Here is a 22,768-nt window from a genome sequence, read left to right on the forward strand (position 1 = left end):
CCTGGAGACGTCAGGCTTCAGGCTAGGCCTTAGTCCTAAAGGCTTACCTTGTAAAACCAGGTCAATCACCTCTGAGAGCACAGGGTCATTCCCAGTGTGTTTTCTCACTGACTTGGAGTGACAGGTGTGTTGTCCACTTGTTTAATGTTCAAAATATTCCCTTTCCCAGCGGGATCGATCCCAGCCCCGGGACACTGTCCATTTGGAGCTTGCACATTCTCACCGTGTCTCCATGGTTCTCACCCCCACAACCCAAAATGTGCAGGGTAGGTGGATTGGCCACGCTAAATTGCCCCTTAATTGGACATATTCTGAGGTGCAGGTACCTCTGCAATGGCCTGAATCTTTATTAAGGCGGGTTCCCTCTTAGAACATAAGAACTAGGAGCAGGAGTCGGCCATCTGGCCCCTTGAGCCTGCTCCACCATTCAATGAGATCATGGTTGATCTTTTGTGGACTCAGCTCCACTTTCCGGCCCGAACACCATAACCCTTAATCCCTTTATTCTTCAAAAAACTATCTATCTTATCTGAAGAACATTTAATGAAGGAGCTTCAACTGCTTCACTGGGCAAGGAATTCCATAGATTCACAACCCTTTGGGTGAAGAAGTTCCTCCTGAACTCAGTCCTAAATCTACTTCCCCTTATTTTGAGGCTATGCCCCCTAGTTCTGCTTTCACCCGCCAGTGGAAACAACCTGCCTGCATCTATCCTAACTATTCCCTTCATAATTTTATATGTTTCTATAAGTTCCCCCCTCATCCTTCTAAATTCCAACGAGTACAGTCCCAGTCTACTCAACCTCTCCTCGTAATCCAACCCCTTCAACTCTGGGATTAACCTCGTGAATCTCCTCTTGTACGGGCTTCTTCTCTGTTTCCCGCGCTACATTGCATTACACCGCCTCCTTGCACACATTACTATAGCGGAACTCCACGGTGAGCGAAAGGGACAAATATATCAGAAACATTTTCTCAGATTTCATTGCCAGATGCATCATGACAGTTGTCTTGTCAGTGGAGTGAGTCAGTTTGAGAGCTAAGGGAACAGCCCCACCAGCTGGTCATGATTCATATTGTAGTCAACCGTCCAGGAAGGCGAGGCCATTGCCATTTAAGGGTAATATGCAAATAGTAATAGACACTCTCTGAAGCAAACAGCTTTTGTTCTTCAACCAGAGGGAAATTCATGTAATAAATGAGAAATGGCGAGCTGGGAAAGGGAAGCAGATTGTGAACCAGGTGAGGTTCTGAGTTTGCAAACTGAGCTAGCGTGACTGTGAAGGATAGTAGCTGATGTGGGAAGGGAGGGTGTGAGAGTTTTCAAGCATACTTACCTGGCAGGGGTGAAACCATGATCAAGAAGGTGGTTCGCCCAGGACGAGGCTAGCCCATTGCACTTCGGGTGTGCTGACGCCTGCGATGTCCCCAAATGCGGGATACTCGACTGCAAAATTTGTGGTAGTGGGGGACTGCGTTCGCGCTCTCCCCTGATTTGCAAATTAACAGTAGAATTTAACAGTTTTTTCATGGTTGCCTTCTCATGTACTTTCCTCTAATGCCTTTGGACTTGTCGTCTCCGCACGTTTGCTGTCTTTTCTCAGCAAATATCCAGCCAACGTTATTTTCTCCCTTGCTTCATCACTGCACAATTGCTCCTTCCCCGCATACCTCAGTACTCTGCCTGCGATTTACAACCACACCTAGCACAATTTGGCCCACAAACATTTACCCACGTAATTCTCTCCCTGCTATTTTACTTCATGCTCTGCAAATTACCAGCACCAATTTTTCACCCGCAATTGTTCCACTCCCGGACCCTTCCAGCGCCCCGCTATCTCTCTGTAAATTAATAATTTACATTCAGCATTGAAAACACGAAGCGACATTTCCCTGTCGACATTAATTCCCTCCCTGTGAACACCCCTCTTCCAATTCCCTGTCCGAAGCGAACAGCCCACCTCACCCACCTCTTTACAAACTCCCCGTGAACAGCCCCGTGTAATTCCTACTGTGTGAAGCTCCTGCCCCCTCTCCCACGTGTAATGTCCTTTCCTGCCCCTGGTGTGGGTCTGTCAGGAACAAACTTTTCATTCACTTGAGATTATTTCTTGGAGAGAGCAGGCTCCAGAAAAAGGGAATATGGGGAGAGAGAAATCTCAAACCAGACGCCAGGAAATTGAATTGAAATGGCCGTGGGGAATTTAACCCTCACATTGGTCACATAGCCGAAAGCGAATTATTCCTGGATTCTAACAAGACCAGACAGTTTCACATTTACCCTTTTAATTTCCTCCTGTGGGGGATCCTGTTTGTCACACACCTGGGGGGTGAACATGTTTGTTATGATTTTCAAGTTCCGGCGACTTCAACCCCAGGGTTTAAACCAGTTTAAAATTCCAGGCTCTCGGTTCAGCATTCACCAGAACCAGCAAACACCGGGTCCCTGAGAGGAAATTAAATCTCGGGGTAAGAAACAGACACAAACTCAAGTGCAGACTTGGAGAAGATCTCAGTCCGAACCCTCTGGCCAGGAGTCCTGGTCCCAAACTCTCCCTCTTTGGATCTTCATGTTGGAGGTTTTAACATTCCTTGCGGGAGAGAGAATAACTTTGATTAAACCAGAAAACAAGATCATTTTTGAACAGAATAACACACAAGTCAATGATTCACGGTCAGTCGCACAATCTCTCAGCAACAACTAAATACAAACAAGTCAGAGTTATTATAAACCAGATTGAGACACAGGGAACACACATTGAACCAGAGTGGGGATTATGTCCATTCCCTTGGAGACGGTTTTGGGATTGGGTTCCTAGTCAGGTCTATCCTGAATGAGCAGTTTGCAGATTCCAGCTCTGAATCTCTGACATGTTGGGATGTTTCTCAATCTGATCCCTGTCCATTGGTATGTTAATCCCGGGATGATCTCAGCCAAATTTTGGTTAATGCCTTTTCTTCTTGTCGGGAATGTCGCCGCAGATTGAAATAGCCAACACTGAACCCCCAACACAGGACTGGAAAGAGGATGTGGATTCTTACTGAGATTCTGTTTGTGGATTTATAGTGATATCAATGTGGATTATACAGTCTCTGTGTGTCTGAGTGTCACTGGGTCCCACAATGACAAGTGTCTCCTCACAGCCTCTCCCCACCTCCTGTGCTTCTGGAGTGTCTCAGTCTGCCACTACTGTCTGCGTTGCCTGGTGAAAACATTTAAAGAATTTGAGTTCAACACAATCTAATTTTCGGATCCATTTTAAACAGATTTATGCATTTTCAGATGTCAGTGCGGAGTGTAACTGCCGACTGCACATTTACCCCGCGCAGCGAGCAATGCATTGAGGCTATTTTCAGGGTGCCAGAGCATCCTGACTTGGCATGAAACCGGCTCCGACCCCGATTTCGGATCCGGAAGCTGTTCTGTCCAATTGCGTTTCGCAATTTCAGCGTTGGCAAATGGAGAATCCCACCCTGGATCTTTTCACTGGGCTGTTAAGTCCCCTAATGTTCCAGGTGACTATCCTGGTGGAGGTTTTTGTCCCCCGCTCCTGTGGGATCCGTTAAAATTACCTGGTGGATGCACCCTCTGCCCTCCAGGGTTTCCCTTTGTTAGGGGGGGGGCATCCAAAATTGCCCCAGTCACTGTTCTCCCCGTGAGGTCGGGCCCCAGCGCTCCAGGGTTTCCCTTTGTCCAGTGACCCACCCAAATGGTTGTTTGCAGTGCCATTTTGTTCCTAGTCGTCACGTATGGCGTGCTGTAGCCAGTCTAATGTCCTCCATCTTTCCTCGCTTAATACGCCCTTATGGTACCCCCCCCCCTTCCCTCTCCTTTCTCCTTGCTGGGAACGTGCTGTGGCTTCTTTCCTCCTTACGACTCCCTGAGCTAGCTACCCTGCTAGTGTGGTGGCCCCTCCCCCCTCCCCGGAGTTGTTATATTTCCTCTAATCACTCATTCCATGGGCTCCCTACTCATTCTTTCCCCCATCTTACCCGATTCTTATCTGCACTCAGCTCCTCCTTCCCTATTTCACTCTTTTGCCTTGCAAAACGAGGCATTGCTCTCCCGCGTAAAACGGCCGCAGTGGCAGTGGTCTGGCATTGGATGTACAAGCTATGGGGGGGGGGGGGGGGGGGAAGCTCTTTTTTCCTTCCCCCTTATGTTAAAACCTTGTGCTGTTTGCGTCACGTTCTGCAGGCATCTCATCACTGCCCCTGCTGCCGCTTTTCCAGTCCATGCTCTGCGATGACCCTTCCCGCATCTGCAGGGACGGTGGACAAGTGCTGTTTTGGTATGTGACCCAGAGCTTGGCTGGGTACAGCATGCTGAACTTTGCGCCATTCTTGTACAGCGCGGCTTTCTCTTTGTTGAATGCGGCCAGGCGCTTGACCAGGTCAGCCCAAATGTCCCTGTAGCAGGGTAGCATGGTGGTTAGCATAAATGCTTCACAGCTCCAGGGTCCCAGGTTCGATTCCCGGCTGGGTCACTGTCTGTGTGGAGTCTGCACATCCTCCCCCTGTGTGCGTGGGTTTCCTCCGGGTGCTCCGGTTTCCTCCCACAGTCCAAAGATGTGCGGGTTAGGTGGATTGGCCATGCTAAATTGCCCGCAGTGTCCTAATAAAAGTAAGGTTAAGGGGGGGGGTTGTTGGGTTACGGGTATAGGGTGGATACGTGGGTTTGAGTAGGGTGATCATGGCTCGGCACAACATTGAGGGCCGAAGGGTTGGTCCAGACTGCCTGGTCCAGTGCAGGATTCTTCCCGGTCTGGGTACCGGTGCATTTTCAAAATTATTTTCCCTTGACTGGTCCCCAGCTTTTGGGATTTGGTCGGAGTGATCAATGAGCTCTGTCGATTTCATGTGGGTTAGGGAAGCTCTCCCTTCCCACCAGATTACCCAGAATTGGGGCCACGTATTTTGTGGGATCCTTACCTTTGAGTCCCTCCGGTAGGCCCAGGATTCGCAAGTTCTGCCGCCTCAACCGATTCTCGATCTTCAACTGTTCCTTTCAGGTTGCCTTGTGTCGCAGCCAGCCTCACCACCTCCGTTTCCAGGGCGACGCTCCAGTTGCTCTGGTCCATTGAGTCTTTTCCCAGGTCTTTGCTCATTGCCTCCTGCGCCTCCAGTCGCTTTTCAGTTCCATCCAGGGCCAACCGCATGTGCCACAGAGCTTTGGCCACCGCGTCCTTCACCGCAGCCTGGATGTCCGACATTGTCTCATCTCTATGTTTCCTCAACGCTCTTGAGAGGAACGTTTTTCTACCATCCCACTGTGAGGCTGGTCAGACCCTCTCGCTCCAGCGAAGTCCGCATTTCGCCATCTCGTACGCCGGTCGGCTTGCCCGTCTGCAACTTTCCAGGCTCTTCCCACTCCTGGACTCTGCTCGATCCCTGGGCTGGCTCTTATTTGGCATCCTTCTCTCTTCCGTTGTTCTGCTAATGCTGGAGGGATGGTTTGCTCAGTTTACAGGCGTTTTTCAGGTAGAAAGTGTTTGTTTTTCAAGTTCGCGGGAGGAGAGCCACCTGATGGGCCACTTCTCAGCACATCCCTGTCACCGGACGCCCCTCTCAGAGGGAGGTTGATGGACTTGGTCTTCCTGGTCCAGCTGGCTGCCTGGACCTGAGCTCCACACTGGCCTGGCTTGGGCCCCACCTGAATATATTGGCGCCTCTGCTCCTTTGCCACAACCCTCGTGCCCCAGACTTCACAGCCGGCTTTCCCACTGTGGACCTCTGATCTTTTTTTACCTCCTCATGTGCAAAAGAGAAAAAAAAAATCCTGAGGGAAAAAAAAGGAAAAGAAAAGGGGAAAAAAACAGGAGAAAAAAAGCGAAAAGAAAAAAAGAACCAACAAGAAAAAGAGGGAAAAAAAACACGAGAAAAAAAAGAGAAAAAAACTGAACAAAAAACACAAGAAAAAAGAACGAAAAAGCAAAAAATAAACCGACGAGCAAAAAAAGAAAGAAAAAAAAAACGTGGTTCTCCTTCAATCGGGCTGATAAGCCTGATGTACCATCAATTCGACTCAAGACACATTTAGGATCTGAGCTGTGGCTTTAATCAGCTAGTTGTTAGCCCGGTGGTCGACTACAGAGAATGGCCGACCGCCGGGAACTCTGGGTACTTATACCCCACCTCGGAGGCGGGGCCTACTTGCCTCTCGACCAATTGGAGAGCAGTCACATGACTAGTCCCAACCAATCGGACGAGAGGCACATGACCAGCCAGAGCCAATGGGAAGCCAGTGCTCTGCACCAATGGCAGTGTTCATATCCATACCACCACATTCACCACTTGTGGAGAAAGAAGGTGGGAGAGGGGGGGTCCGAGGACTGGTGGTATGAGCAGCGAAAATCGATAGGGGTGAGCTGCCCACTGGCTCGTGGCAAAACAATACTACTACTACTAATAACAACGGAATAACACAAAAATGTCCAAAAAAGTCCCATGGCCGCATCAGATGGAGACGATCAGCCTGTCGGGTGCCCGTGGTGTTCTGGAGGACCGTCGCAGTGGAGCCAGTGACGTCGGGCCGATGGTCGACCTTGCTTCCGGGAGCGTTGGTCGTAGATGTGTCTCTGTACCCCGGGCCAGTGGTGGAGACGCTGTAATCGGGGAAGAGGGGGCATGTGTGCTGGGTCGTGGGGGCGCGGGGGGCATTGGGGTTGGGGGGGAGGTGCTGGTGTAGGGGGAGAAGGCCGCACGCCGGCGGATGGAGTCCAGTTACTCCACGCCAATCCGCAATATGCGTATGTGGAGTATCCCGACGGTCGGCAGGATACAGTCTCGCTCAACCAACGGGTCTGACTTGTGCACCCACACATCAGCACACGAGCAAGATGGACCCGGGAGTGGCCAGCCAGGTCGGGAGAGGGGATCCTGAGGACGACTTCCTGGGGAAAACCAGAAGACGTTCATGAGGTGTTTGATTAGTGGTAGTACAGAGGAGAGACCGGATTGAATGCAGGGCGTCGGGTATGACATCTTGCCAATGGGGAATAGGGAGATCTCTGGACCGTAGGGCCAGCAGGATGGTCTTCCAAATGGTGCCATTCTCCCGCTCGACCTGACCGTTACCAGGGGGTTATAACTGGTCGTCCTGCCAGAGGCTATGCCCCTGCTGAGCAGTTCGTCACTCATAAAAGAGGACCCCCGGTCGCTGTGGATGTACGCGGGGTAACCGAACAGGGAGAAGATGGATAGGAGGGTCTTTATGACGGTTGTTGTGGTCATGTCGGGACAGGGAATGGCGAAAGGGAATCGAGAGTATTCGTCGATAACACTCAAGAAATAAGTGTTACGATTGTTGGAGGGGAGGGGACCCTTGAGGTCTTTAGATTCATAGAATGTACAGTGCAGAAGGAGGCCATTCAGCCCATCGAGACTGCACCGGCTCTTGGAAAGAGCACCCTACCCAAGGTCAACACCTCCACCCTATCCCCATAACCCAGTAACCCCACCCAACACTAAGGGCAATTTTGGACACTATGGGCAATTTACCATGGCAAATCCACCTAACCTGCACATCTTTTTGGACTTGAAGTCTATACTAAGACGTTCAAAGGGGCGGGATGCCTTGTTCAGATGCACTCGTTCGGGGCAGTAGAAGTGCGATTTGCACTCGGCGCAGACGTGGCAGTCCCTGGTGACGGTCATGACTTCCTCAACGGAGTAGGGCAGGTTGCGGGTCTTAATAAAATGGTAGAAACGGGTGACCCCTGGATGGCAGAGGTCCGTGTGGAGGGAGCGGAGGTGGCTAATCTGCGCGCTGGCGCAGGTACCGCGGGATAGGGCATCAGAAGGCTCGTTGAGCTTCCCAGGATGATACAAGATATCGTAGTTGTACGTGGATAACTCGATCCGCCACCGCAAGATCTTGTCATTCTTGATCTTGCCCCTCTGTGCATTGTTGAACATGAAAGCTACTGACCGTTGGTCTGTGAGGAGGGTAAACCTCCTGCCGGCCAGATAGTGCCTCCAGTATCGCACAGCTTCGACTATGGCCTGTGCCTCCTTTTCCACCGAGGAATGGTGGATTTCGGAAGCACGGAGGGTTTGTGAAAAGAAGGCCACAGGTTTGCCCGCTTGACTCAGAGTGGTCGCCAGAGCTACGTCAGACGCGTCACTCTCTACCTGGAATGGGAGGGACTCGTCGATAGCATGCATCGTGGCCTTTACGATATCCGCTTTGATGCGACTAAAGGCCTGGCGGGCCTCCATCGACAGGGGAAAGGAGGTGAACTGGATGAGGGGGCGGGCTTTGTCGGCGTAGTTGGGGACCCACTGGGCGTAGTATGAGAAGAAGCCCAGGCAGCGTTTGAGGGAGTTGGGGAGGGGAAGTTCCATCAGGGGGCGCATGCGTTCTGGATCAGGACCTATCACTCCGTTACGGACTACGTAACCAAGGATGGCTAGACGGTCGGTGCTAAACACGCACTTATCCTTATTGTAGGTTAAATTAAGAAGTTTTGCGGTTCGGAGGAATTTTTGGAGGTTGATGTCGTGGTCCTGCTGGTCGTGGCCGCAGATGGTGACGTTATCGAGATACGGGAAGGTGGCCCATAAACCGTGCTTGTCGACCATTCGGTCCATCTCCCGTTGGAAGACCGAGACTCCATTTGTGACACCGAATGGAACCCTGAGGAAGTGGTAGAGGCGGCCATCTGCCTCAAACGCGGTGTACTTTCGGTCACTCGCGCGAATGGGGAGCTGGTGGTAGGTGGACTTAAGGTCCACTGTGGAGAAGATTTTTTACTTCGCGATCCTGTTAACCAGGTCGGAAATACGGGGGAGAGGATACGTGTCCAGCTGCATAAACCTGTTGATGGTCTGACTGTAATCGATGACCATCCGGTTTTTCTCCCCAGTCCGAACTACCAGCACTTGGGCTCGCCAGGGACTGTAGCTGGCCTCGATAACTCCTTCCTTAAGGAGCCTCTGGACCTCGGACCCAATGAAGGTCCGGTCCTGGGCACTGTTTCATCTGCTCCGAGTGGCGACATGTTTACAATCTGGGGTGAGATTAGCAAACAAGTAAGGGTGGTCCACTTTGAGGGACACAAGGCTGCAAACAGTAAGAGGGGGGATAGGGCCGCCGAATTGAAAGGTCAAGCTCTGCAGGTTACACAGGAAGTCCAGGCCCAAGAGTGCCGGAGCGCATAGACGGGGGAGAATGAGGAGTTTGAAATTTTTGAAAACCCTCCCCTGGACTGTGAGGTCCGCTATGCAGCACCCGGTGATTTGGACGGAATGCGAACCTGAGGCCAATTCAATTTTATGTTTAACTGGGTGGATGGGGAGCGCGCAGCGTCTTACCGTGTCGGGGTGGACGAAACTTTCCGTGCTCCCGGAGTCCAGCAGGTGCCTTGTTTTGTGTCCGTTGAGCTGAACCGTTGTTGTAGTCTTGGCGAGCGTGCGTGGTCGCAACTGGTCAATCTTGATGGAAGCCAGTCATGGTGAGAGTTCCAGATCCTCTTCAGTGGCAGAGTAGTCGCTTGCACGCCCAAGATGGCGGCGCCCAGGACCCGCACGTGGAGCCGGTGCCCCAAGATGGTGGCGCCCATGGCCCGCACATGGCGTCCGGGGCCCAAGATGGCGGCGCCCATGGCCCGCACATGGCGTCCGGGGCCCAAGATGGCGCGCCCATGGCCCGCACATGGCGTCCGGGGCCCAAGATGGCGGCGCCCATGGCCCGCACATGGCGTTCGGGGCCCAAGATGGCGGCGCCCATGGCCCGCACATGGCGTCCGGGGCCCAAGATGGCGGCGCCCTTGGCCCGCACATGGCGTCCGGGGCCCAAGATGCCGGCGCCCGTGGGAGCCTCGTGGCGGCTGGGGGCAGTGTCAGTGGCGTCCGCGAGCCGGTCGGGGCAGCTGGGGGCGCGGGTCGGGAGGACCGTGGGGCCGTTGCGGGAGCCGGGAGGCGGGCCGGAGAGGTTGGTGCGCGGTGTGGGGCCCTGCGGGGGTCCGGGGGGGCGGTCCGCGGTCGCTGCGCGGGACAGCAGCGACTGACTTGGTCTGGCAGACCACCGCATAGTGGCCCTTCTTCCCGCAGCTCTTACACAGAGCGGAGCGGGGCGGGCAGCGCGGGCGGGGGTGCTTTGAGTGGCCAAAGAAATAGCAACAGGGCCCCGGTAGTTTGTCGGAGCGACCCGCGGCACAGGCTTGGGGGGGGGTCGGGGTCCACGGAGGATGGGGGTGGCGCGTGCCATGGAGCCCAGGGGGTTGCTGCACGGCCGGGGGCGTATGCATGGGCGTTCAGGTCAGCAACCTCCAGGGAAGTTGCAAGAGTCCGTGCCTCAGCTAGGCTGAGGGTGTTCTTCTCTAGCAATCGTTGGCGGATAGGAGACTGCATGCCAGCAACGTAAGCGTCTCTGATTAGAAGTTCCATGTGCTCCGTCGCCGAAACTTGGAGACATGCGCACGTTCTCCCAAGAGCTGCGAGGGCCTGGTAAAACTCGTCGAAGTACTCACCAGGGAACTGTTGTCTGGTCGTCAGGAGATGCCGTGTGTATACTTCGTTGACCGGCCGGAGAAAGTGTCCTTTGAGAATCTCCATGGCCGCATCAAAGTCGCCTTTGTCCTCGATCATTGCATAGACCGATGTGCCCACGCATGAGTGGAGGATGTGGAGTTTCTGTTCCTTGGTGGGCTTGCCGGCTGCTGTCGTCAGGTAGCTATTAAAACACGCCTGCCAGTGTTTAAAGATTGCAGATGCATTTGCAGCATGCGGGCTGGTGCGGAGGCAGTCAGGCTTGATGCGAAGCTCCATTCCAAAATTCTAGCTGATTAAATTGATGTACCATCAATTCGACTCAAGACACATTTAGGATCCGAACTGTGGCTTTAATCAGCTAGTTGTTAGCCCGGTGGTCGACTACAGAGAATGGCTGACGACCGGGAACTCTGGGTACTTATACCCCACCTCGGAGGTGGGGCCTACTTGGCTCTCGACCAAATGGAGAGCAGTCACATGACTAGTCCCAACCAATCGGACGAGAGGCACATGACCAGCCAGGGCCAATGGGAAGCCAGTGCTCTGCACCAATGGCAGTGCTCATATCCATACCACCACAAAGTCCGAAGTGCTGGCACGTGCGCAGCCACCCCCCAAGGTGCGGCCATTACTAATTCTAACCCCTGAAAGAGAAAGAAAAAAGGAACGAAATCCGCAAAAAACCCTGAGGAAAAGAAAAGAAACTGAAAAACAGAAAAAAAGAACCCTAGGAGGAAAAATAAGAGAAAAAAACTTGACCTTCTCCTTTGATTGGGCTGAAAAGTGCCTCAGGCACTCTCTCTTACCTTCCGATTCTTTGGTCGTTCACCCAATACTTTGAGGGACACCCATCTGGGCACATGCATCACCGGTCTGGCATCCTCCTTTAGCTGTATGTGGTAAGTGATGGGCAGGGTGCCAAACCTTCGAAATATATCCGGAAGTGTCTTTAAGATTGACTTCAGCAAGATATGTCGGCGGGGTGCCATGCACTCTGCTGTGTACACCCTCTTGACGAGCCCGGGCTCTTCACATGCCTGGACCCCAATGAGCGATTCACACTCTGTCTCCACCATGGAGTATTCTTCACATTCCCTCTTTGACGGTGACATCAAGCTCGCATTCTCCCAAAGTTTGGATCCAATGCCCATTGTAGTCTTTCAGAAGCATTCCTCCCGGAGTGATGTGAGGTATACAGACGACACAAAGGTTGGTGGAATTGCGGATAGCGATGAGGACTGTCAGAGGATACAGCAGGATTTAGATCGTTTGGAGACTTGGGCGGAGAGATGGTGGATGGAGTTTAATCCGGACAAATGTGAGGTAATGCATTTTGGAAGGTCTAATACAAATAGGGAATATACAGTGAATGATAGAACCCTCAAGAGTATTGAAAGTCAGAGAGATCTAGGTGTACAGGTCCACAGGTCACTGAAAAGGGCAACACAGGTGGAGAAGGTGGCCGGGGCATTGAGGATAAGAATTGGCAAGTCATGTTGCAGCCGTATAGAACTTTAGTTCGGCCACACTTGGAGTATTGTGTTCAATTCTGGTCGCCACACAACCAGAAGGATGTGGAGGCTTTAGAGAGTGTGCAGAAGAGATATACCAGGATGTTGCCTGGTATGGAGGGCATTAGCTATGAGGAGAGGTTGAATAAACTCGGTTTGTTCTCACTGGAACAACGGAGGTTGAGGGTCGACCTGATAGAGGCCTACAAAATTACGAGGGGCATAGACAGAGTGATAGTCAGAGGCTTTTCCCCAGGGTAGAGGGGTCAATTACTAGGGGGCATAGGTTTGAGGTGCGAGGGGCAAGGTTTCGAGGAGATGTACGATTCAAGTTTTTTACACAGTGCGTAGTGGGTGCCTGGAACTCGCTGCCAGAGGAGGTAGTGGAAGCAGGGACGATAGTGACATTTAAGGGGCATCTTGACAAATACATGAATAGGATGGGAACAGAGGGATACGGACGGACCCAGGATGTGTAGACGATTTTAGTTTAGTCAGGCAGCATGGTCAGGCGGGCTTGGAGGGCAGAAGGGCCTGTTCCTGTGCTGTACTTTTCTTTGTTCTTTGTACTCAATGTGATTATGATGCCTTCGGAGTGGCACCAGGTAGAGGTAGCAGTGGTGATGGACATAGAGAAGGCTTTTGATCGGGTGGAGAAGGCGTATTTGTTGGAGTTGCTGGGGCAGTTCGGGTTCGGGCAGGACTTTGTGGATTGGGTCTGGCTGCTATATAAAGGCACCAGTTGCAAGCATTCGGACCAACTAAGTGATTTTGGGGTATTTTCGGCTACACTGTGGGACGAGGCAGGGGTGCCAGCTTTCCTCGTTGCATTTCGCCTTGGCAATAGAGCTGTTGGCAATGGTGCTAAGGACATTGAGGGATTGGAGAGGGACTGAGCAGGAGGGTGCTGAACATAGCGTTTTGCTGCATACGGACGGCCTGTTATTACATATCTCAGACCCGGTGGGCAGTATTGGAGATATTATGGAGATGTAGGAGGAATTCGGCTGGTTTATGTGATTAAAATTGACATGGGAAAGAGTGAGGTGTTCCCGATTAATGCCAGAGGGCAGGAAGGAAGACGAGGGGAGTTGCCGTTGAACCTGGGACCTCAGCGCCGAAAGGCAGCCGTGCTAACCACTGCACCACCGTGCTGGCCGCGTCTGCGCCACGTGGCAGAATTCCTGTGGCTGGAAAAGGTCAAGTTTACTCTGCGAGGGCTGGCAGAGGTGTTCACGCGCAGGTGGAAACCGTTTATCAATTTCTTTTAAGAGGATTGAGATATCAGCAAGGGGAAATGGGTTCAGGGGGTTAAAATAGGGACGGCAGGATGTGGCAGGGTGTTGGTGTCAAGGGGTAACAGGGTTGTGGTTGTTTATTGAACTGATGTGTTGTCCTTCTGACATTTTACGCTTAGGTGAAAATGCATTTAATTAAAATATTTTAAAAATAATCTATAAATGCAGCAGTGAAATATTTCGAGGGACTGACACGTTGGCCATCAGCGAAGAACAGCGCAGACCCGGTGAGCTTTTGGGGTCAGTGTGACTCCAACCTGTGGTGTGAGGTCCAGGTTAGTTACCCCGGGTGGAGCTTGGAACTGAAACCTCTGCAGCAGGGTGGTGAAGAATAGGAAGAGCTCGGCCTTCGCCAGCGCCTCACCGGCACACACCCTCCGACCTGAAACACAACAGGGGATGGTCAGCACACAGAGGCAACAAAGTTCAAAACATTCTATTTCTGAAAAAGTCTGCACTGCCAGCAAATGATAGGCAATTTAATTTTCAGTAGTGTCTCTTGTTCCCCAGTGAGCATAACAGGAGCAGTTGGGAGTCCATTCGGCCCCTCAAGTTTATTCTGCCATTCATGGCAGATCTTCTGCATTCATTTGGGTGGGTTGCCTCTGGGTGCTCCTGTTTCCTCCCACAGCTGAAAGATACATGGGTTAGATGGATTGGCCATGCTAAATTGTCCCACAGTGCCCAAAGATGTGCAGGACAGGTATCGGGTAGGTGAGTGGGCCTAGGCAGGAAGCTCTTTCGGAGGGTCAGTGCAGACTCGATGGACTGAATGGCCTCCTTCTGCATTGTAGGGATAGGCATTCGAAGAATGAGAGAGGGTCTTACGCAAACATATAGGATCTTGAGGGGCTCCTGCCCCAGGTTTCCAGATTTATTAATCAAATATAAATCCTTGTATTGTCCTTGGATCATTAGTCCAGGTCTCTGGATCACTAGCAGCCCAGTAATATTACCGTGCCCCTTGGATGCTCTGCTTGCTGCTGTATGCTCCCGTGCTTCTGACACAACCCTGCCAGAATCGTTCAGTACACTCGGTAATCGCCTCAATTGCTGACATGCCACTTTTGGATGGATTGCTGCGGCTTCCGATAAGATATTTCTGCCATAAACCACAGGGTGGAGGAATGAGGTGGAAAACTGGCACTCTCGTCGGTGACGGAAAGTCACCAGCCACTGTCACCACCTGAACCGCCCCGTTGTGTGGGGAATATGATCCCATTCCATGCAACAGTCAGGAGAGAAGCTCAGAAGTGAAAAGGGAGATTTGTCTCTCTATGGTGGTGGCAGAGAAAGGCACCAACTAAAACCTGTTCCCAACGGGGCCTCATTAACATGTTGGGGATTGAAAATGTGCAACAAAAAAGAAAGGAACACACATGGTCCTCGCATCCATTACCTGCAGAGAAAGGCATGAAGGCCTTGTTCTTCACAAACCTCCCTTCAGCATCCAGGAAGTGAGCCGGATCAAACTCGTTTGGGTTTTTCCATTGAGTTTTATCGAACAGCACTGAGGTCAGGAGAGGAATCACGTACATTCCCTGAAAACAAGCAAAACAATTCTAACTCTGGGAATGCGCCTGACTTCAATAGAGAGTGAAATCGGGTGGTCGGGTGTGCTGGGAGGTTAAAACTGATTATAATTGTCACCATATTGTTGTTAAATGTAACACAATTCCTGATAACCAAAATGATAATATCCAAATTGCTGCACATTAAAATTCGTTCATGGGAACTGAACATCGCTGGCTGGGACATCACCATTTTTTGACAGCCGTCCGGCCCATCCCAGGCCGAGAATCGGCGGGCCGCTCGCGAGAGCAGCCCCCAACCGGCACCGCGCCAACTACGCCGGCGCCAATGGCACCGATTCTCCGCCTGAGCTGAGAGAATCCCACCCCACATGTAAGCCAGACCTACATGTCTGGAATCATGTAGATTTCATGATGCAGATTTCTATTCCTAAAAAGGAAATTACTGAACCAGGTGGGTTTTTATGACAATCGGAAAATGGTCATTAGCAGACTTTTAATCTTTTCATGTTTTTTATTGAATTCAAATATCACCATCTGCCGTGGTGGGATTCAAACCCGGTCCCCAGGGCATGAGGCTGGGTCTCTGGATTATTAGTCCAGTGACAATTCCACTTTGTCACTACCTCCCCTGTTTTTATTTAGAAGGATATTCTGCAAATTGTAAAACTTATACCTCATTTGTCCAATTAAAAGCTACCTTTGGAATGAAATATCCTCTGAAGTGCACGTCCACAGTTGTTGAATGAGGCAGGTTCAAGGGGACAATGTTGGCAAACCTCTGGATTTCATGTATCACCGCGTCAGTGTAGGGCATGTGTTTCCTGTCCTCTATTCTGGGGCATCTTCCAGCTCCTATCACTTGATCAATTTCTTCCTGAACTTTCTCTGAAATGGAAAAAAAAGCTTGGAATGGAGAAACAGTACTGGGGAGGCATGGAGTAGAATTTCGCCCTGATCAGTAACACAAATACGAGAGCTGTCAATTCGGCTGATTTGTAGCAAGTAAGGCAGGTGAGTCCTTCATATCGGGAGCGGAGAGCCAAAGGGCCTGTTCCTGTGCTGTATTGTTCTGTGTTATATTTCCTATTCAATATTCAGCTTCCACTAACTCCAAAAAACCCAAAAACCAATCATACATAACAAACGACTGATGTAGCGTTACCCATGGAGCACTAAACTTTTTTAAATTATGAATTTTTTTTCCCAATTAAGGGGCAATTTAGTGTAGCCAATCCACTTAACCTGCACATCTTTGTGTTGTGGGGTGAAACGCAAGCAGATACGGGGAGAATGTGCAAACTCCACACGGACAGTGACCCGGGTCCTCAATGCCGTAGGCAGCAGTGCTCACCATTGTCCACCCCTTCCGGAGCACTAAACTTAAAGATACATTTTATGATTTGCTAGGAAACACTTCTGAAATAATGCAGTGTTACCATCTTTAAATAGCCCAGAAGTACAAAACTATAATCTTGCTGAAAAATAGAATTACAATAACGACCAATGTAAGGCTATCAGTCGGGTTCGCAGTGTGAGCTCACTTACACGTGCTAGTTGTCAAATTGATCAATACACAGGGCCTTGTCCTCTGTGCCTTTTTCAACCAATTAAAAATTGGGATGGCCGTTCTCTGGTTCAGTCCACAGGACAATACCTTGTTCAATCTGAGTAAATGGGCTGGATTCTCCAAAAATGGGGCTATGCCCCCATGCTGGCATGAAAACGCTGGTGTTTCACTCTTGACTTTCCTTAAAAACGTCCCCCCCCCCCCCCCCCAAGCGCGGCCATGGACTGAGTCCGCAGCTGCCACCCAAGGTTCCCGATGGGACATGCATGGTTAGAACCACGCCATCGGGAACTCAGCCAGTTTTTCCCGGAGAATCGCTGGGGGCGGGCACGATTCCCACGCAAACATCGATTCTCCACCCCCTGCGCCAAATATGATTTTGACGTGTGGCTGTGGAGAATCCAGCCCAACGTGTCCAGTTTGAATTTAAACCAAACTTGGCAGTAAACTGTCAGTCATCAGCTAAAATGCTGCATTCCCCATGGCAACGCTTCTCCCAATCAGAGTCCACTTGCCAACCCATTAGCAAGCTCTTCTCACGCAGCATGAATTGTTGTTCCCTTTACACTTGGTGTTATTGTAGATTGACCTGATGAGTGTAAGATGAAAAGCTTCAAGAACCTGTCTTTTTTTCATAAGTATTATTATATATTATGGTTCAGAAAAATGATTGAAAGTACATATTTGACTAGTCTAAATCAGAGAATTTCTGGAGCAGTATTTCAATAGTACCAATATTACGTGAAGTATTCTGTGGCATTTGAATATTTTAAGTTCAACCAATTGTAACAAACAAACTGAGGGACAAATTAAGAGGGGCCGCTCCCGAAAGGGACACTGCCCAAAATAAAAACAAAGAGCAAATTAAATACAAAACATCAAATTAAAAGGCGATTGAAAAAAATATTTTTATTAAGGTATTTGCAAAATTTTTATAACAGTAACAAAAATAATAACATTAACCTGGTAAAATAAACATTTCCCCACCCGACCCAATCTTCACACAACTCAACCATCTAACACCTATCCGCCCTCCCCCTTCAGAATGCTGCTTCTGCCGATATTTTAATTTCCCCCAAGAAAGTTGACGAACGGCTGCCACCTCCGAGAGAACCCCAACATTGACCCTCTCAAGGCAAACTTTATTTTCTCCAGCCTGAGAAACCCAGCCATGTCACTAACCCAGGTCTCCGCACTCGTGGGCTTCGAGTCCCTCCACATTAAAAGGGTCCATCTCTGGGCTACCAGGGAAGCAAAGGCTAGGATGTCGGCCTCTTTTGCCCCCTGAACTCCCGGATCTTCTGACACTTGAAAGATTGCTACCTCTGGACTCGGCACCACCCGTGTTTCTAGCGCCCTGGACATTGCCTTTGCAAACTCCTGCCAAAACCCTCTGAGCTTCGGGCATGCCAAGAACATGCGGACATGGTTTGAAAAGGTGATTTAAATGGTCAACAAAGCACCCCCAAATCCTGCAGTGCCCTCGGTGGCTTTTGAACTATTTTGAGTTTGTGAGAAGTCATTGTGTCCTGAAGCTAATTTGGTTTTATCCAATTAGACGCAACTTACTATTCCATGGGCCTCAATTTTGTTAATCAGTCTTTCCGTGGCACTAAAGAGCTGGTTAATTAAATTAAGGCTCATTGGATAGAAGGACAGTGCCCAATTGGATTATTAAAAATTGGCTCAAGAATAGGAAACAGTGAGTTGTGTTAAAGAAAAACAAGATACTGCGGATTTTGGAAATCTGAAATAAGCTCAGGAAAAACTGGGAAAACTCAGCAATTCTGGCAGCGTCTGCGGAGAGGAAAACAGAGGGGTAAATATTCTGATCTCGCCCACCACGGGAATCGTCGTGGGCAGGACAGACAATTAAAAGGTCTGATGACCTCGGATAGGAATTTTCGGGGCCAGACGGACAGGGTTTGAAAATTCAAGCCCAGGGTAATTTCAAGTCCACATGACTTTTCTTTGGAGTTAAAGAGAGGTATAAATGTAATGGATTTTGCAGTGTTCTCTCATGCCCACATGTCCGTCCTTGGCCTGCTACAATGTTCCAGTGAAGCCCAACGCAAACTGGGGGAACAACACCTCAGGTGTGATTCTCTTGAAAATTCTCTACCAGTTTAGGGAGCGTTTGGCGGAGTGTTTCTCGGCCGCTCGAGCATCAGGAAACATCTTGCTATTCACCGGCTCTTTGCCATTTTCTTGGCCTTGGGGAGATTGTCGCCGCCGAGGCCGCACTTTTGAGTAATTTCTTGCTGGCGATCTTTAGCTCACCAGCAGGGCAGGCTCCTCGCAGATCGGGGCGGCGTTTTGGAATGCTACCCTGATCTTTTCCTATGTCTCATCCCCCCCACCACCTTTTCAGGCTCCCCTTACCCAACAACAAACAGGCACCCTAGCACTGCCAACCTGGTGCCATGGCAGTGCCCTGCCGGTGCCACCCAGGCACCCTGGCAGTGCAAGGGAGGCACTGACAGGGTGCCAGACTGGCAGTGCCAAAGTTCCCAGGTGCCATAGGGAGATCCAGGTTACCAACCTGCCCTGTTCCCGATCAGCTGGGGCTGTTACACCTGGTCCAAGTTAGTGCGGACCAATATTAAGTGGCACCCTGGCGAGGTCTCGCAGTTGTGGCCGGTGAGACGCGGGCAACGGGTGAATGCATATTTAAATCAGCCGCACAGCTCATTTAAATATGCTGATCTGGGTCATGCCTCTAAGTGTCCAATAGGTGGAGTTACGGCAATAGGTGAGGGAGTGGGCCCCTTTATATCATCACAACCTGCCTTCCTTCGCTTTTTGTATCATCTATAAATTTGGCCACAGTGCACCGTGTTCCTTCCTCCAAATCATTCATATTTAATGTGAACAGCTGCGGTCCCAGCACTGATCCCTGTGGCACTCCACTGGTTGTTGCCAGGCAACCTGAGAAAGACGCCCCTTATCACAACTCATTGCATCCTGTTAGTCTGCCTCAGAGATCATGTGTACAAAAGACCTCATCAGGTAACGTTTCCTGATTCCTCATCAGACAACAGCACAACAAAGCAACAGGAGAGAAGTTAATGATTTCTCACTCTGGATTTCTGGATATTTCATCATTAGGAGAAGTCCCCAGCAGAGGGTCGTGGAGGTGGTTTCTGTGCCGCCTCCAAACAGGTCAGTGATCGTAGCCAGCATATCCCTCTTCTCAAATTCCGAATCTTGGCCTCTTGATTCCTTCAGGACAAAGGGAATAAAGGAGAATGTACTGCATTCTTCAGGAAAATGTCTGGGCACATACCAACTGCAAGACCAATCTGTGTAACCGAGAGCTGTGGCCCTCTCACCTCATAAGTAAAAGTCGCACTTTGCAAACTTGAGCAAATAATCTGGGCTGACATTTCAGTGCCGTTCTGAGGGAGTGCTGCACCGTCAGGTGCTCAAATCAGGTCAGGTGGATGCAGAAAGATCACATGGAACCAGTTGAGTAAATGCAGTGGAGTTCTTCATACCGTGCCAGCCGATATTTCAATGGAAATAATGATCTACTCACCATCACAAATGTTTCTGTGGGGCCTTACTGTGTAAAAATTCACTCCCCTCACTTCCCTGTATCACAGCAACGAGCGCATTTCGCAAATAGTTCATTGTCTGTCAAATGCTTTGGATGTCTTGGGGGTCATGAAAGGTGTCGTATTAATGGCTCAGACTCGTGTTTAGGAGGCATCATTTTAATTTTGACGAATTTGTGAAAGTCAGAAATGTAGTAAGCAATGAGGAGGTTAGTAACAGACGTACGGAGGTCATAGGCAGATTGGAAAAGTGGAGGGACATGTATGAAATTTAACGCAGAGAACAGTGAAGTGATACAATTAGGGAAGTAGGAGAGTCAACAGGAAGTAAATGGGATCAATATTAAAATTACAGCATGTGGGCCAAGGTCGCACATTGGGTGGCTCCTGCTCGAGACTCTGGGTTTTGGATTTTAATGCAGGTTTAAGGGACAGTTTTTTAACACGCTGGGGCAGGAAGGCATAAGGAAATTGGGGGATGTCGAATACCCAGAAGAAAGCCACTGAAAGAAGGGGCGAGTGAAAGTTTGCCATCAAGTGAATGGGTAAACGCAGCAGGAGGAAAGATGGTGGAGGCTGGATCTCTGGGTGGGGCCACTCCCCCTCCCCTCACCGTGGAAACTCTGACCGAGCTGATGGGGGAAGAATTCGAGAGGCTGGTCACTAAGTACATGGAGGAGCTGCGAAAGGAGATGATGGCTGCAATGAAGGAGTGGGTCCTCGAGCTGATTGCCCCGGTGAAGGTGGCAATGTCGAAGACATCGGCCGAGGTACGGGAACAAGGAGAGAACTTGAAGGGGGTGGAGGAACCTCTGTCACAGCACAGTGACCAGTTCACCTCAATGGATGAGGAGCTGTGGAGGGTGACGGTGGCTATCAAAGGGATCAGAACCAAGATGGAAGATCTTGAGAATAGGTTGAGGAGGCAGAACTTAGGAATAGTGGACCTGCCCAAGGGGGTGGAAGGTCGAAGGCCAACTGAGCACTTCGCAAAGATATTGGCAGAGCTGTTGAGGGAGGGGGAAGAACCCTCCCGATATGAGCAGGAAAGGGCACATCGGTCACTCAGGCCCAAGCCTAAAGCAAACGAGTCACCAAGGGCAGTTATAATCTGCTATCATAAGTTTCATGTCAAGAATTCCACAGTACAGAAGGAGGCCATTCAGCCCATCAAGTCTACTCCAGCACTCTGAAAGAGCACCTCGACCCTGGGCCTCCCTTGCACTCTCCCCGTAACCCCATAACCCATCATCTTTGGGCACTAAGGTGCAATTTAGGATGGCCAATCCACCTAACCTACACATTTTTGGACTGTTTCCTGTATTATCGAGAAAACGATTTTGCCGCCACTGCTGGAAATGCGAGTCACTCTACCTGTCGGTATTTCATGATTAATGCCTCACTGAACGACTGGATGCTGTTCTCACTCAAGGTTTCTTTGGCCGCTTTGAAGAAATCAATGAAGATGCCATATATCCTGTCTCGATTTTCCATGATTTTCCTGCGACCCGGAATCAGGAATCCCAGAAATGGGTAAGCATTGTACAGCTGCATTGGAGGAAAGAAAGACAGTAAGTCCAAGTCTTCAGTTAATTATAATGGGTTTTGTTCATGTTCAATGCATAGAGCTGGTGACTTTCAGTGATGTTAATTGGGGGCTATCGGATCGGCCGGCCGTTCGGCCCCTCACAACTGAATTTCCTTTCCATCGAAGGCATTTGTAACCTTTGGCAAAATGTAGAACGACTGGCCTAACTGATAGCACCTGTTTTACACTGACACGAGCAATCTGACAGGAGGTAAAATGGGACCCACCACCTTTCTATAGAAAAAGCAAAATACTGCAGATGCTGGAAATCGGAAATAAAAACAGATGCTGGAAAAGCTCAGCAGGTCTGGCAGCATCTGTGCTGAGAGAGGGAGTTAATGTTTCGAGTCCGTGCGACGTCTTTAGAGCTACAGAGAGGGAGAAACCTGATGGATTTTATACTGTATAAGAGGGGGTAGAGCGGGTGGAGCAGATTAGAAGGTCAATGATAGGTGGACGCTCAGGAGAAACTGCAACAAACATGTGTCGGGCACAGGTCAGAGGAAGTGTGTGGCAGTCACCACTAGTAGTATATTACATGTATTACGGCACTGCGCGTATAGTAGAGGTTCATGGGTAAATCCCTGCCGGCTGGCTCCGCCTAGTAGGCGGTCTATAAATGTGTGTGCTCGCCGGTGCTGCAGCCATTGTGGTTCCAGCTACAGGAGGCACCATGAGCACAATTCTCCGCTCACCATGCGGTGTGGGAGAATCGCGGGAGTGCACCCCCCGTGATTCCCCCCCCCCCCCCCGGCTCGGAAGAACTGCCACCCGTCGTTTTTCACGGCGACCGGTGATTCTCCGACCCGGATGGGCCAAGCCGCCTGCCGTTCGCGACCGTTTCACGACGGCGGCAAACACACCTGGTCTCTGCCGTCGTGAAACGGGAGTGAGAAGCCCATTTGGGGCTTCTTGGTGGCCTACAGGGGCAAGAGATCCACGACTGTGCTCAGGAGGGGACAGGCCCGCGATCGGTGCCCACCGATCGTCGGGCCTGCGTCCAAATCGGATGCACTATTACCCCTCTGCCTCCCCGCAAGATCAAGCCGCCATGTCCTGCGGGGCGGCTGAGGGGAAATACATCCACCACGCATGCGCGCGTTCATGCCGTCTGCGTCATGACGTCAGCCGCGCATGCGCGGGTTGGAGCCGGCCAACCTGCGCATGCGCGGCTGACGTCATATAGGCGCCGGCTGCGCGTCATTCTCGGTGCGCCGT

General features: G+C 50.6%; 1 protein-coding gene and 1 non-coding gene across 3 annotated transcripts in view; one reads left to right on the top strand and one right to left on the bottom strand.

Moving 5' to 3' along the window:
• Positions 1–1,329: 1,329 nt before the first annotated feature.
• LOC119976811 lies at positions 1,330–1,493 on the top strand. Its single transcript, XR_005462991.1, has one exon. It is a non-coding gene; the product is annotated as a U1 spliceosomal RNA (small nuclear RNA).
• A 720-nt stretch (positions 1,494–2,213) lies between these two features.
• The window catches only part of LOC119976164 (cytochrome P450 2K1-like), a 43,717-nt gene continuing 23,162 nt past the window's right edge, over positions 2,214–22,768 (bottom strand). The window contains exons 5-10 of one of the 2 annotated variants that reach the window (XM_038816393.1): positions 21,337–21,510; positions 19,486–19,627; positions 15,536–15,723; positions 14,703–14,844; positions 13,561–13,685; positions 2,214–2,591 (exon numbers count right to left, since the gene is read on the bottom strand). In XM_038816393.1, the coding sequence (XP_038672321.1) occupies positions 2,583–2,591; positions 13,561–13,685; positions 14,703–14,844; positions 15,536–15,723; positions 19,486–19,627; positions 21,337–21,510 (780 nt within the window). In that variant the 3' untranslated portion in view covers positions 2,214–2,582. Of the gene's footprint in view, positions 2,592–12,992; positions 13,686–14,702; positions 14,845–15,535; positions 15,724–19,485; positions 19,628–21,336; positions 21,511–22,768 lie in introns of those variants that run through there. The other variant, XM_038816392.1, reaches the window with a different exon arrangement.

Source organism: Scyliorhinus canicula, chromosome 13 (assembly GCF_902713615.1).
Source record: "Scyliorhinus canicula chromosome 13, sScyCan1.1, whole genome shotgun sequence".
Taxonomy (NCBI): Eukaryota; Metazoa; Chordata; class Chondrichthyes; order Carcharhiniformes; family Scyliorhinidae; genus Scyliorhinus; species Scyliorhinus canicula.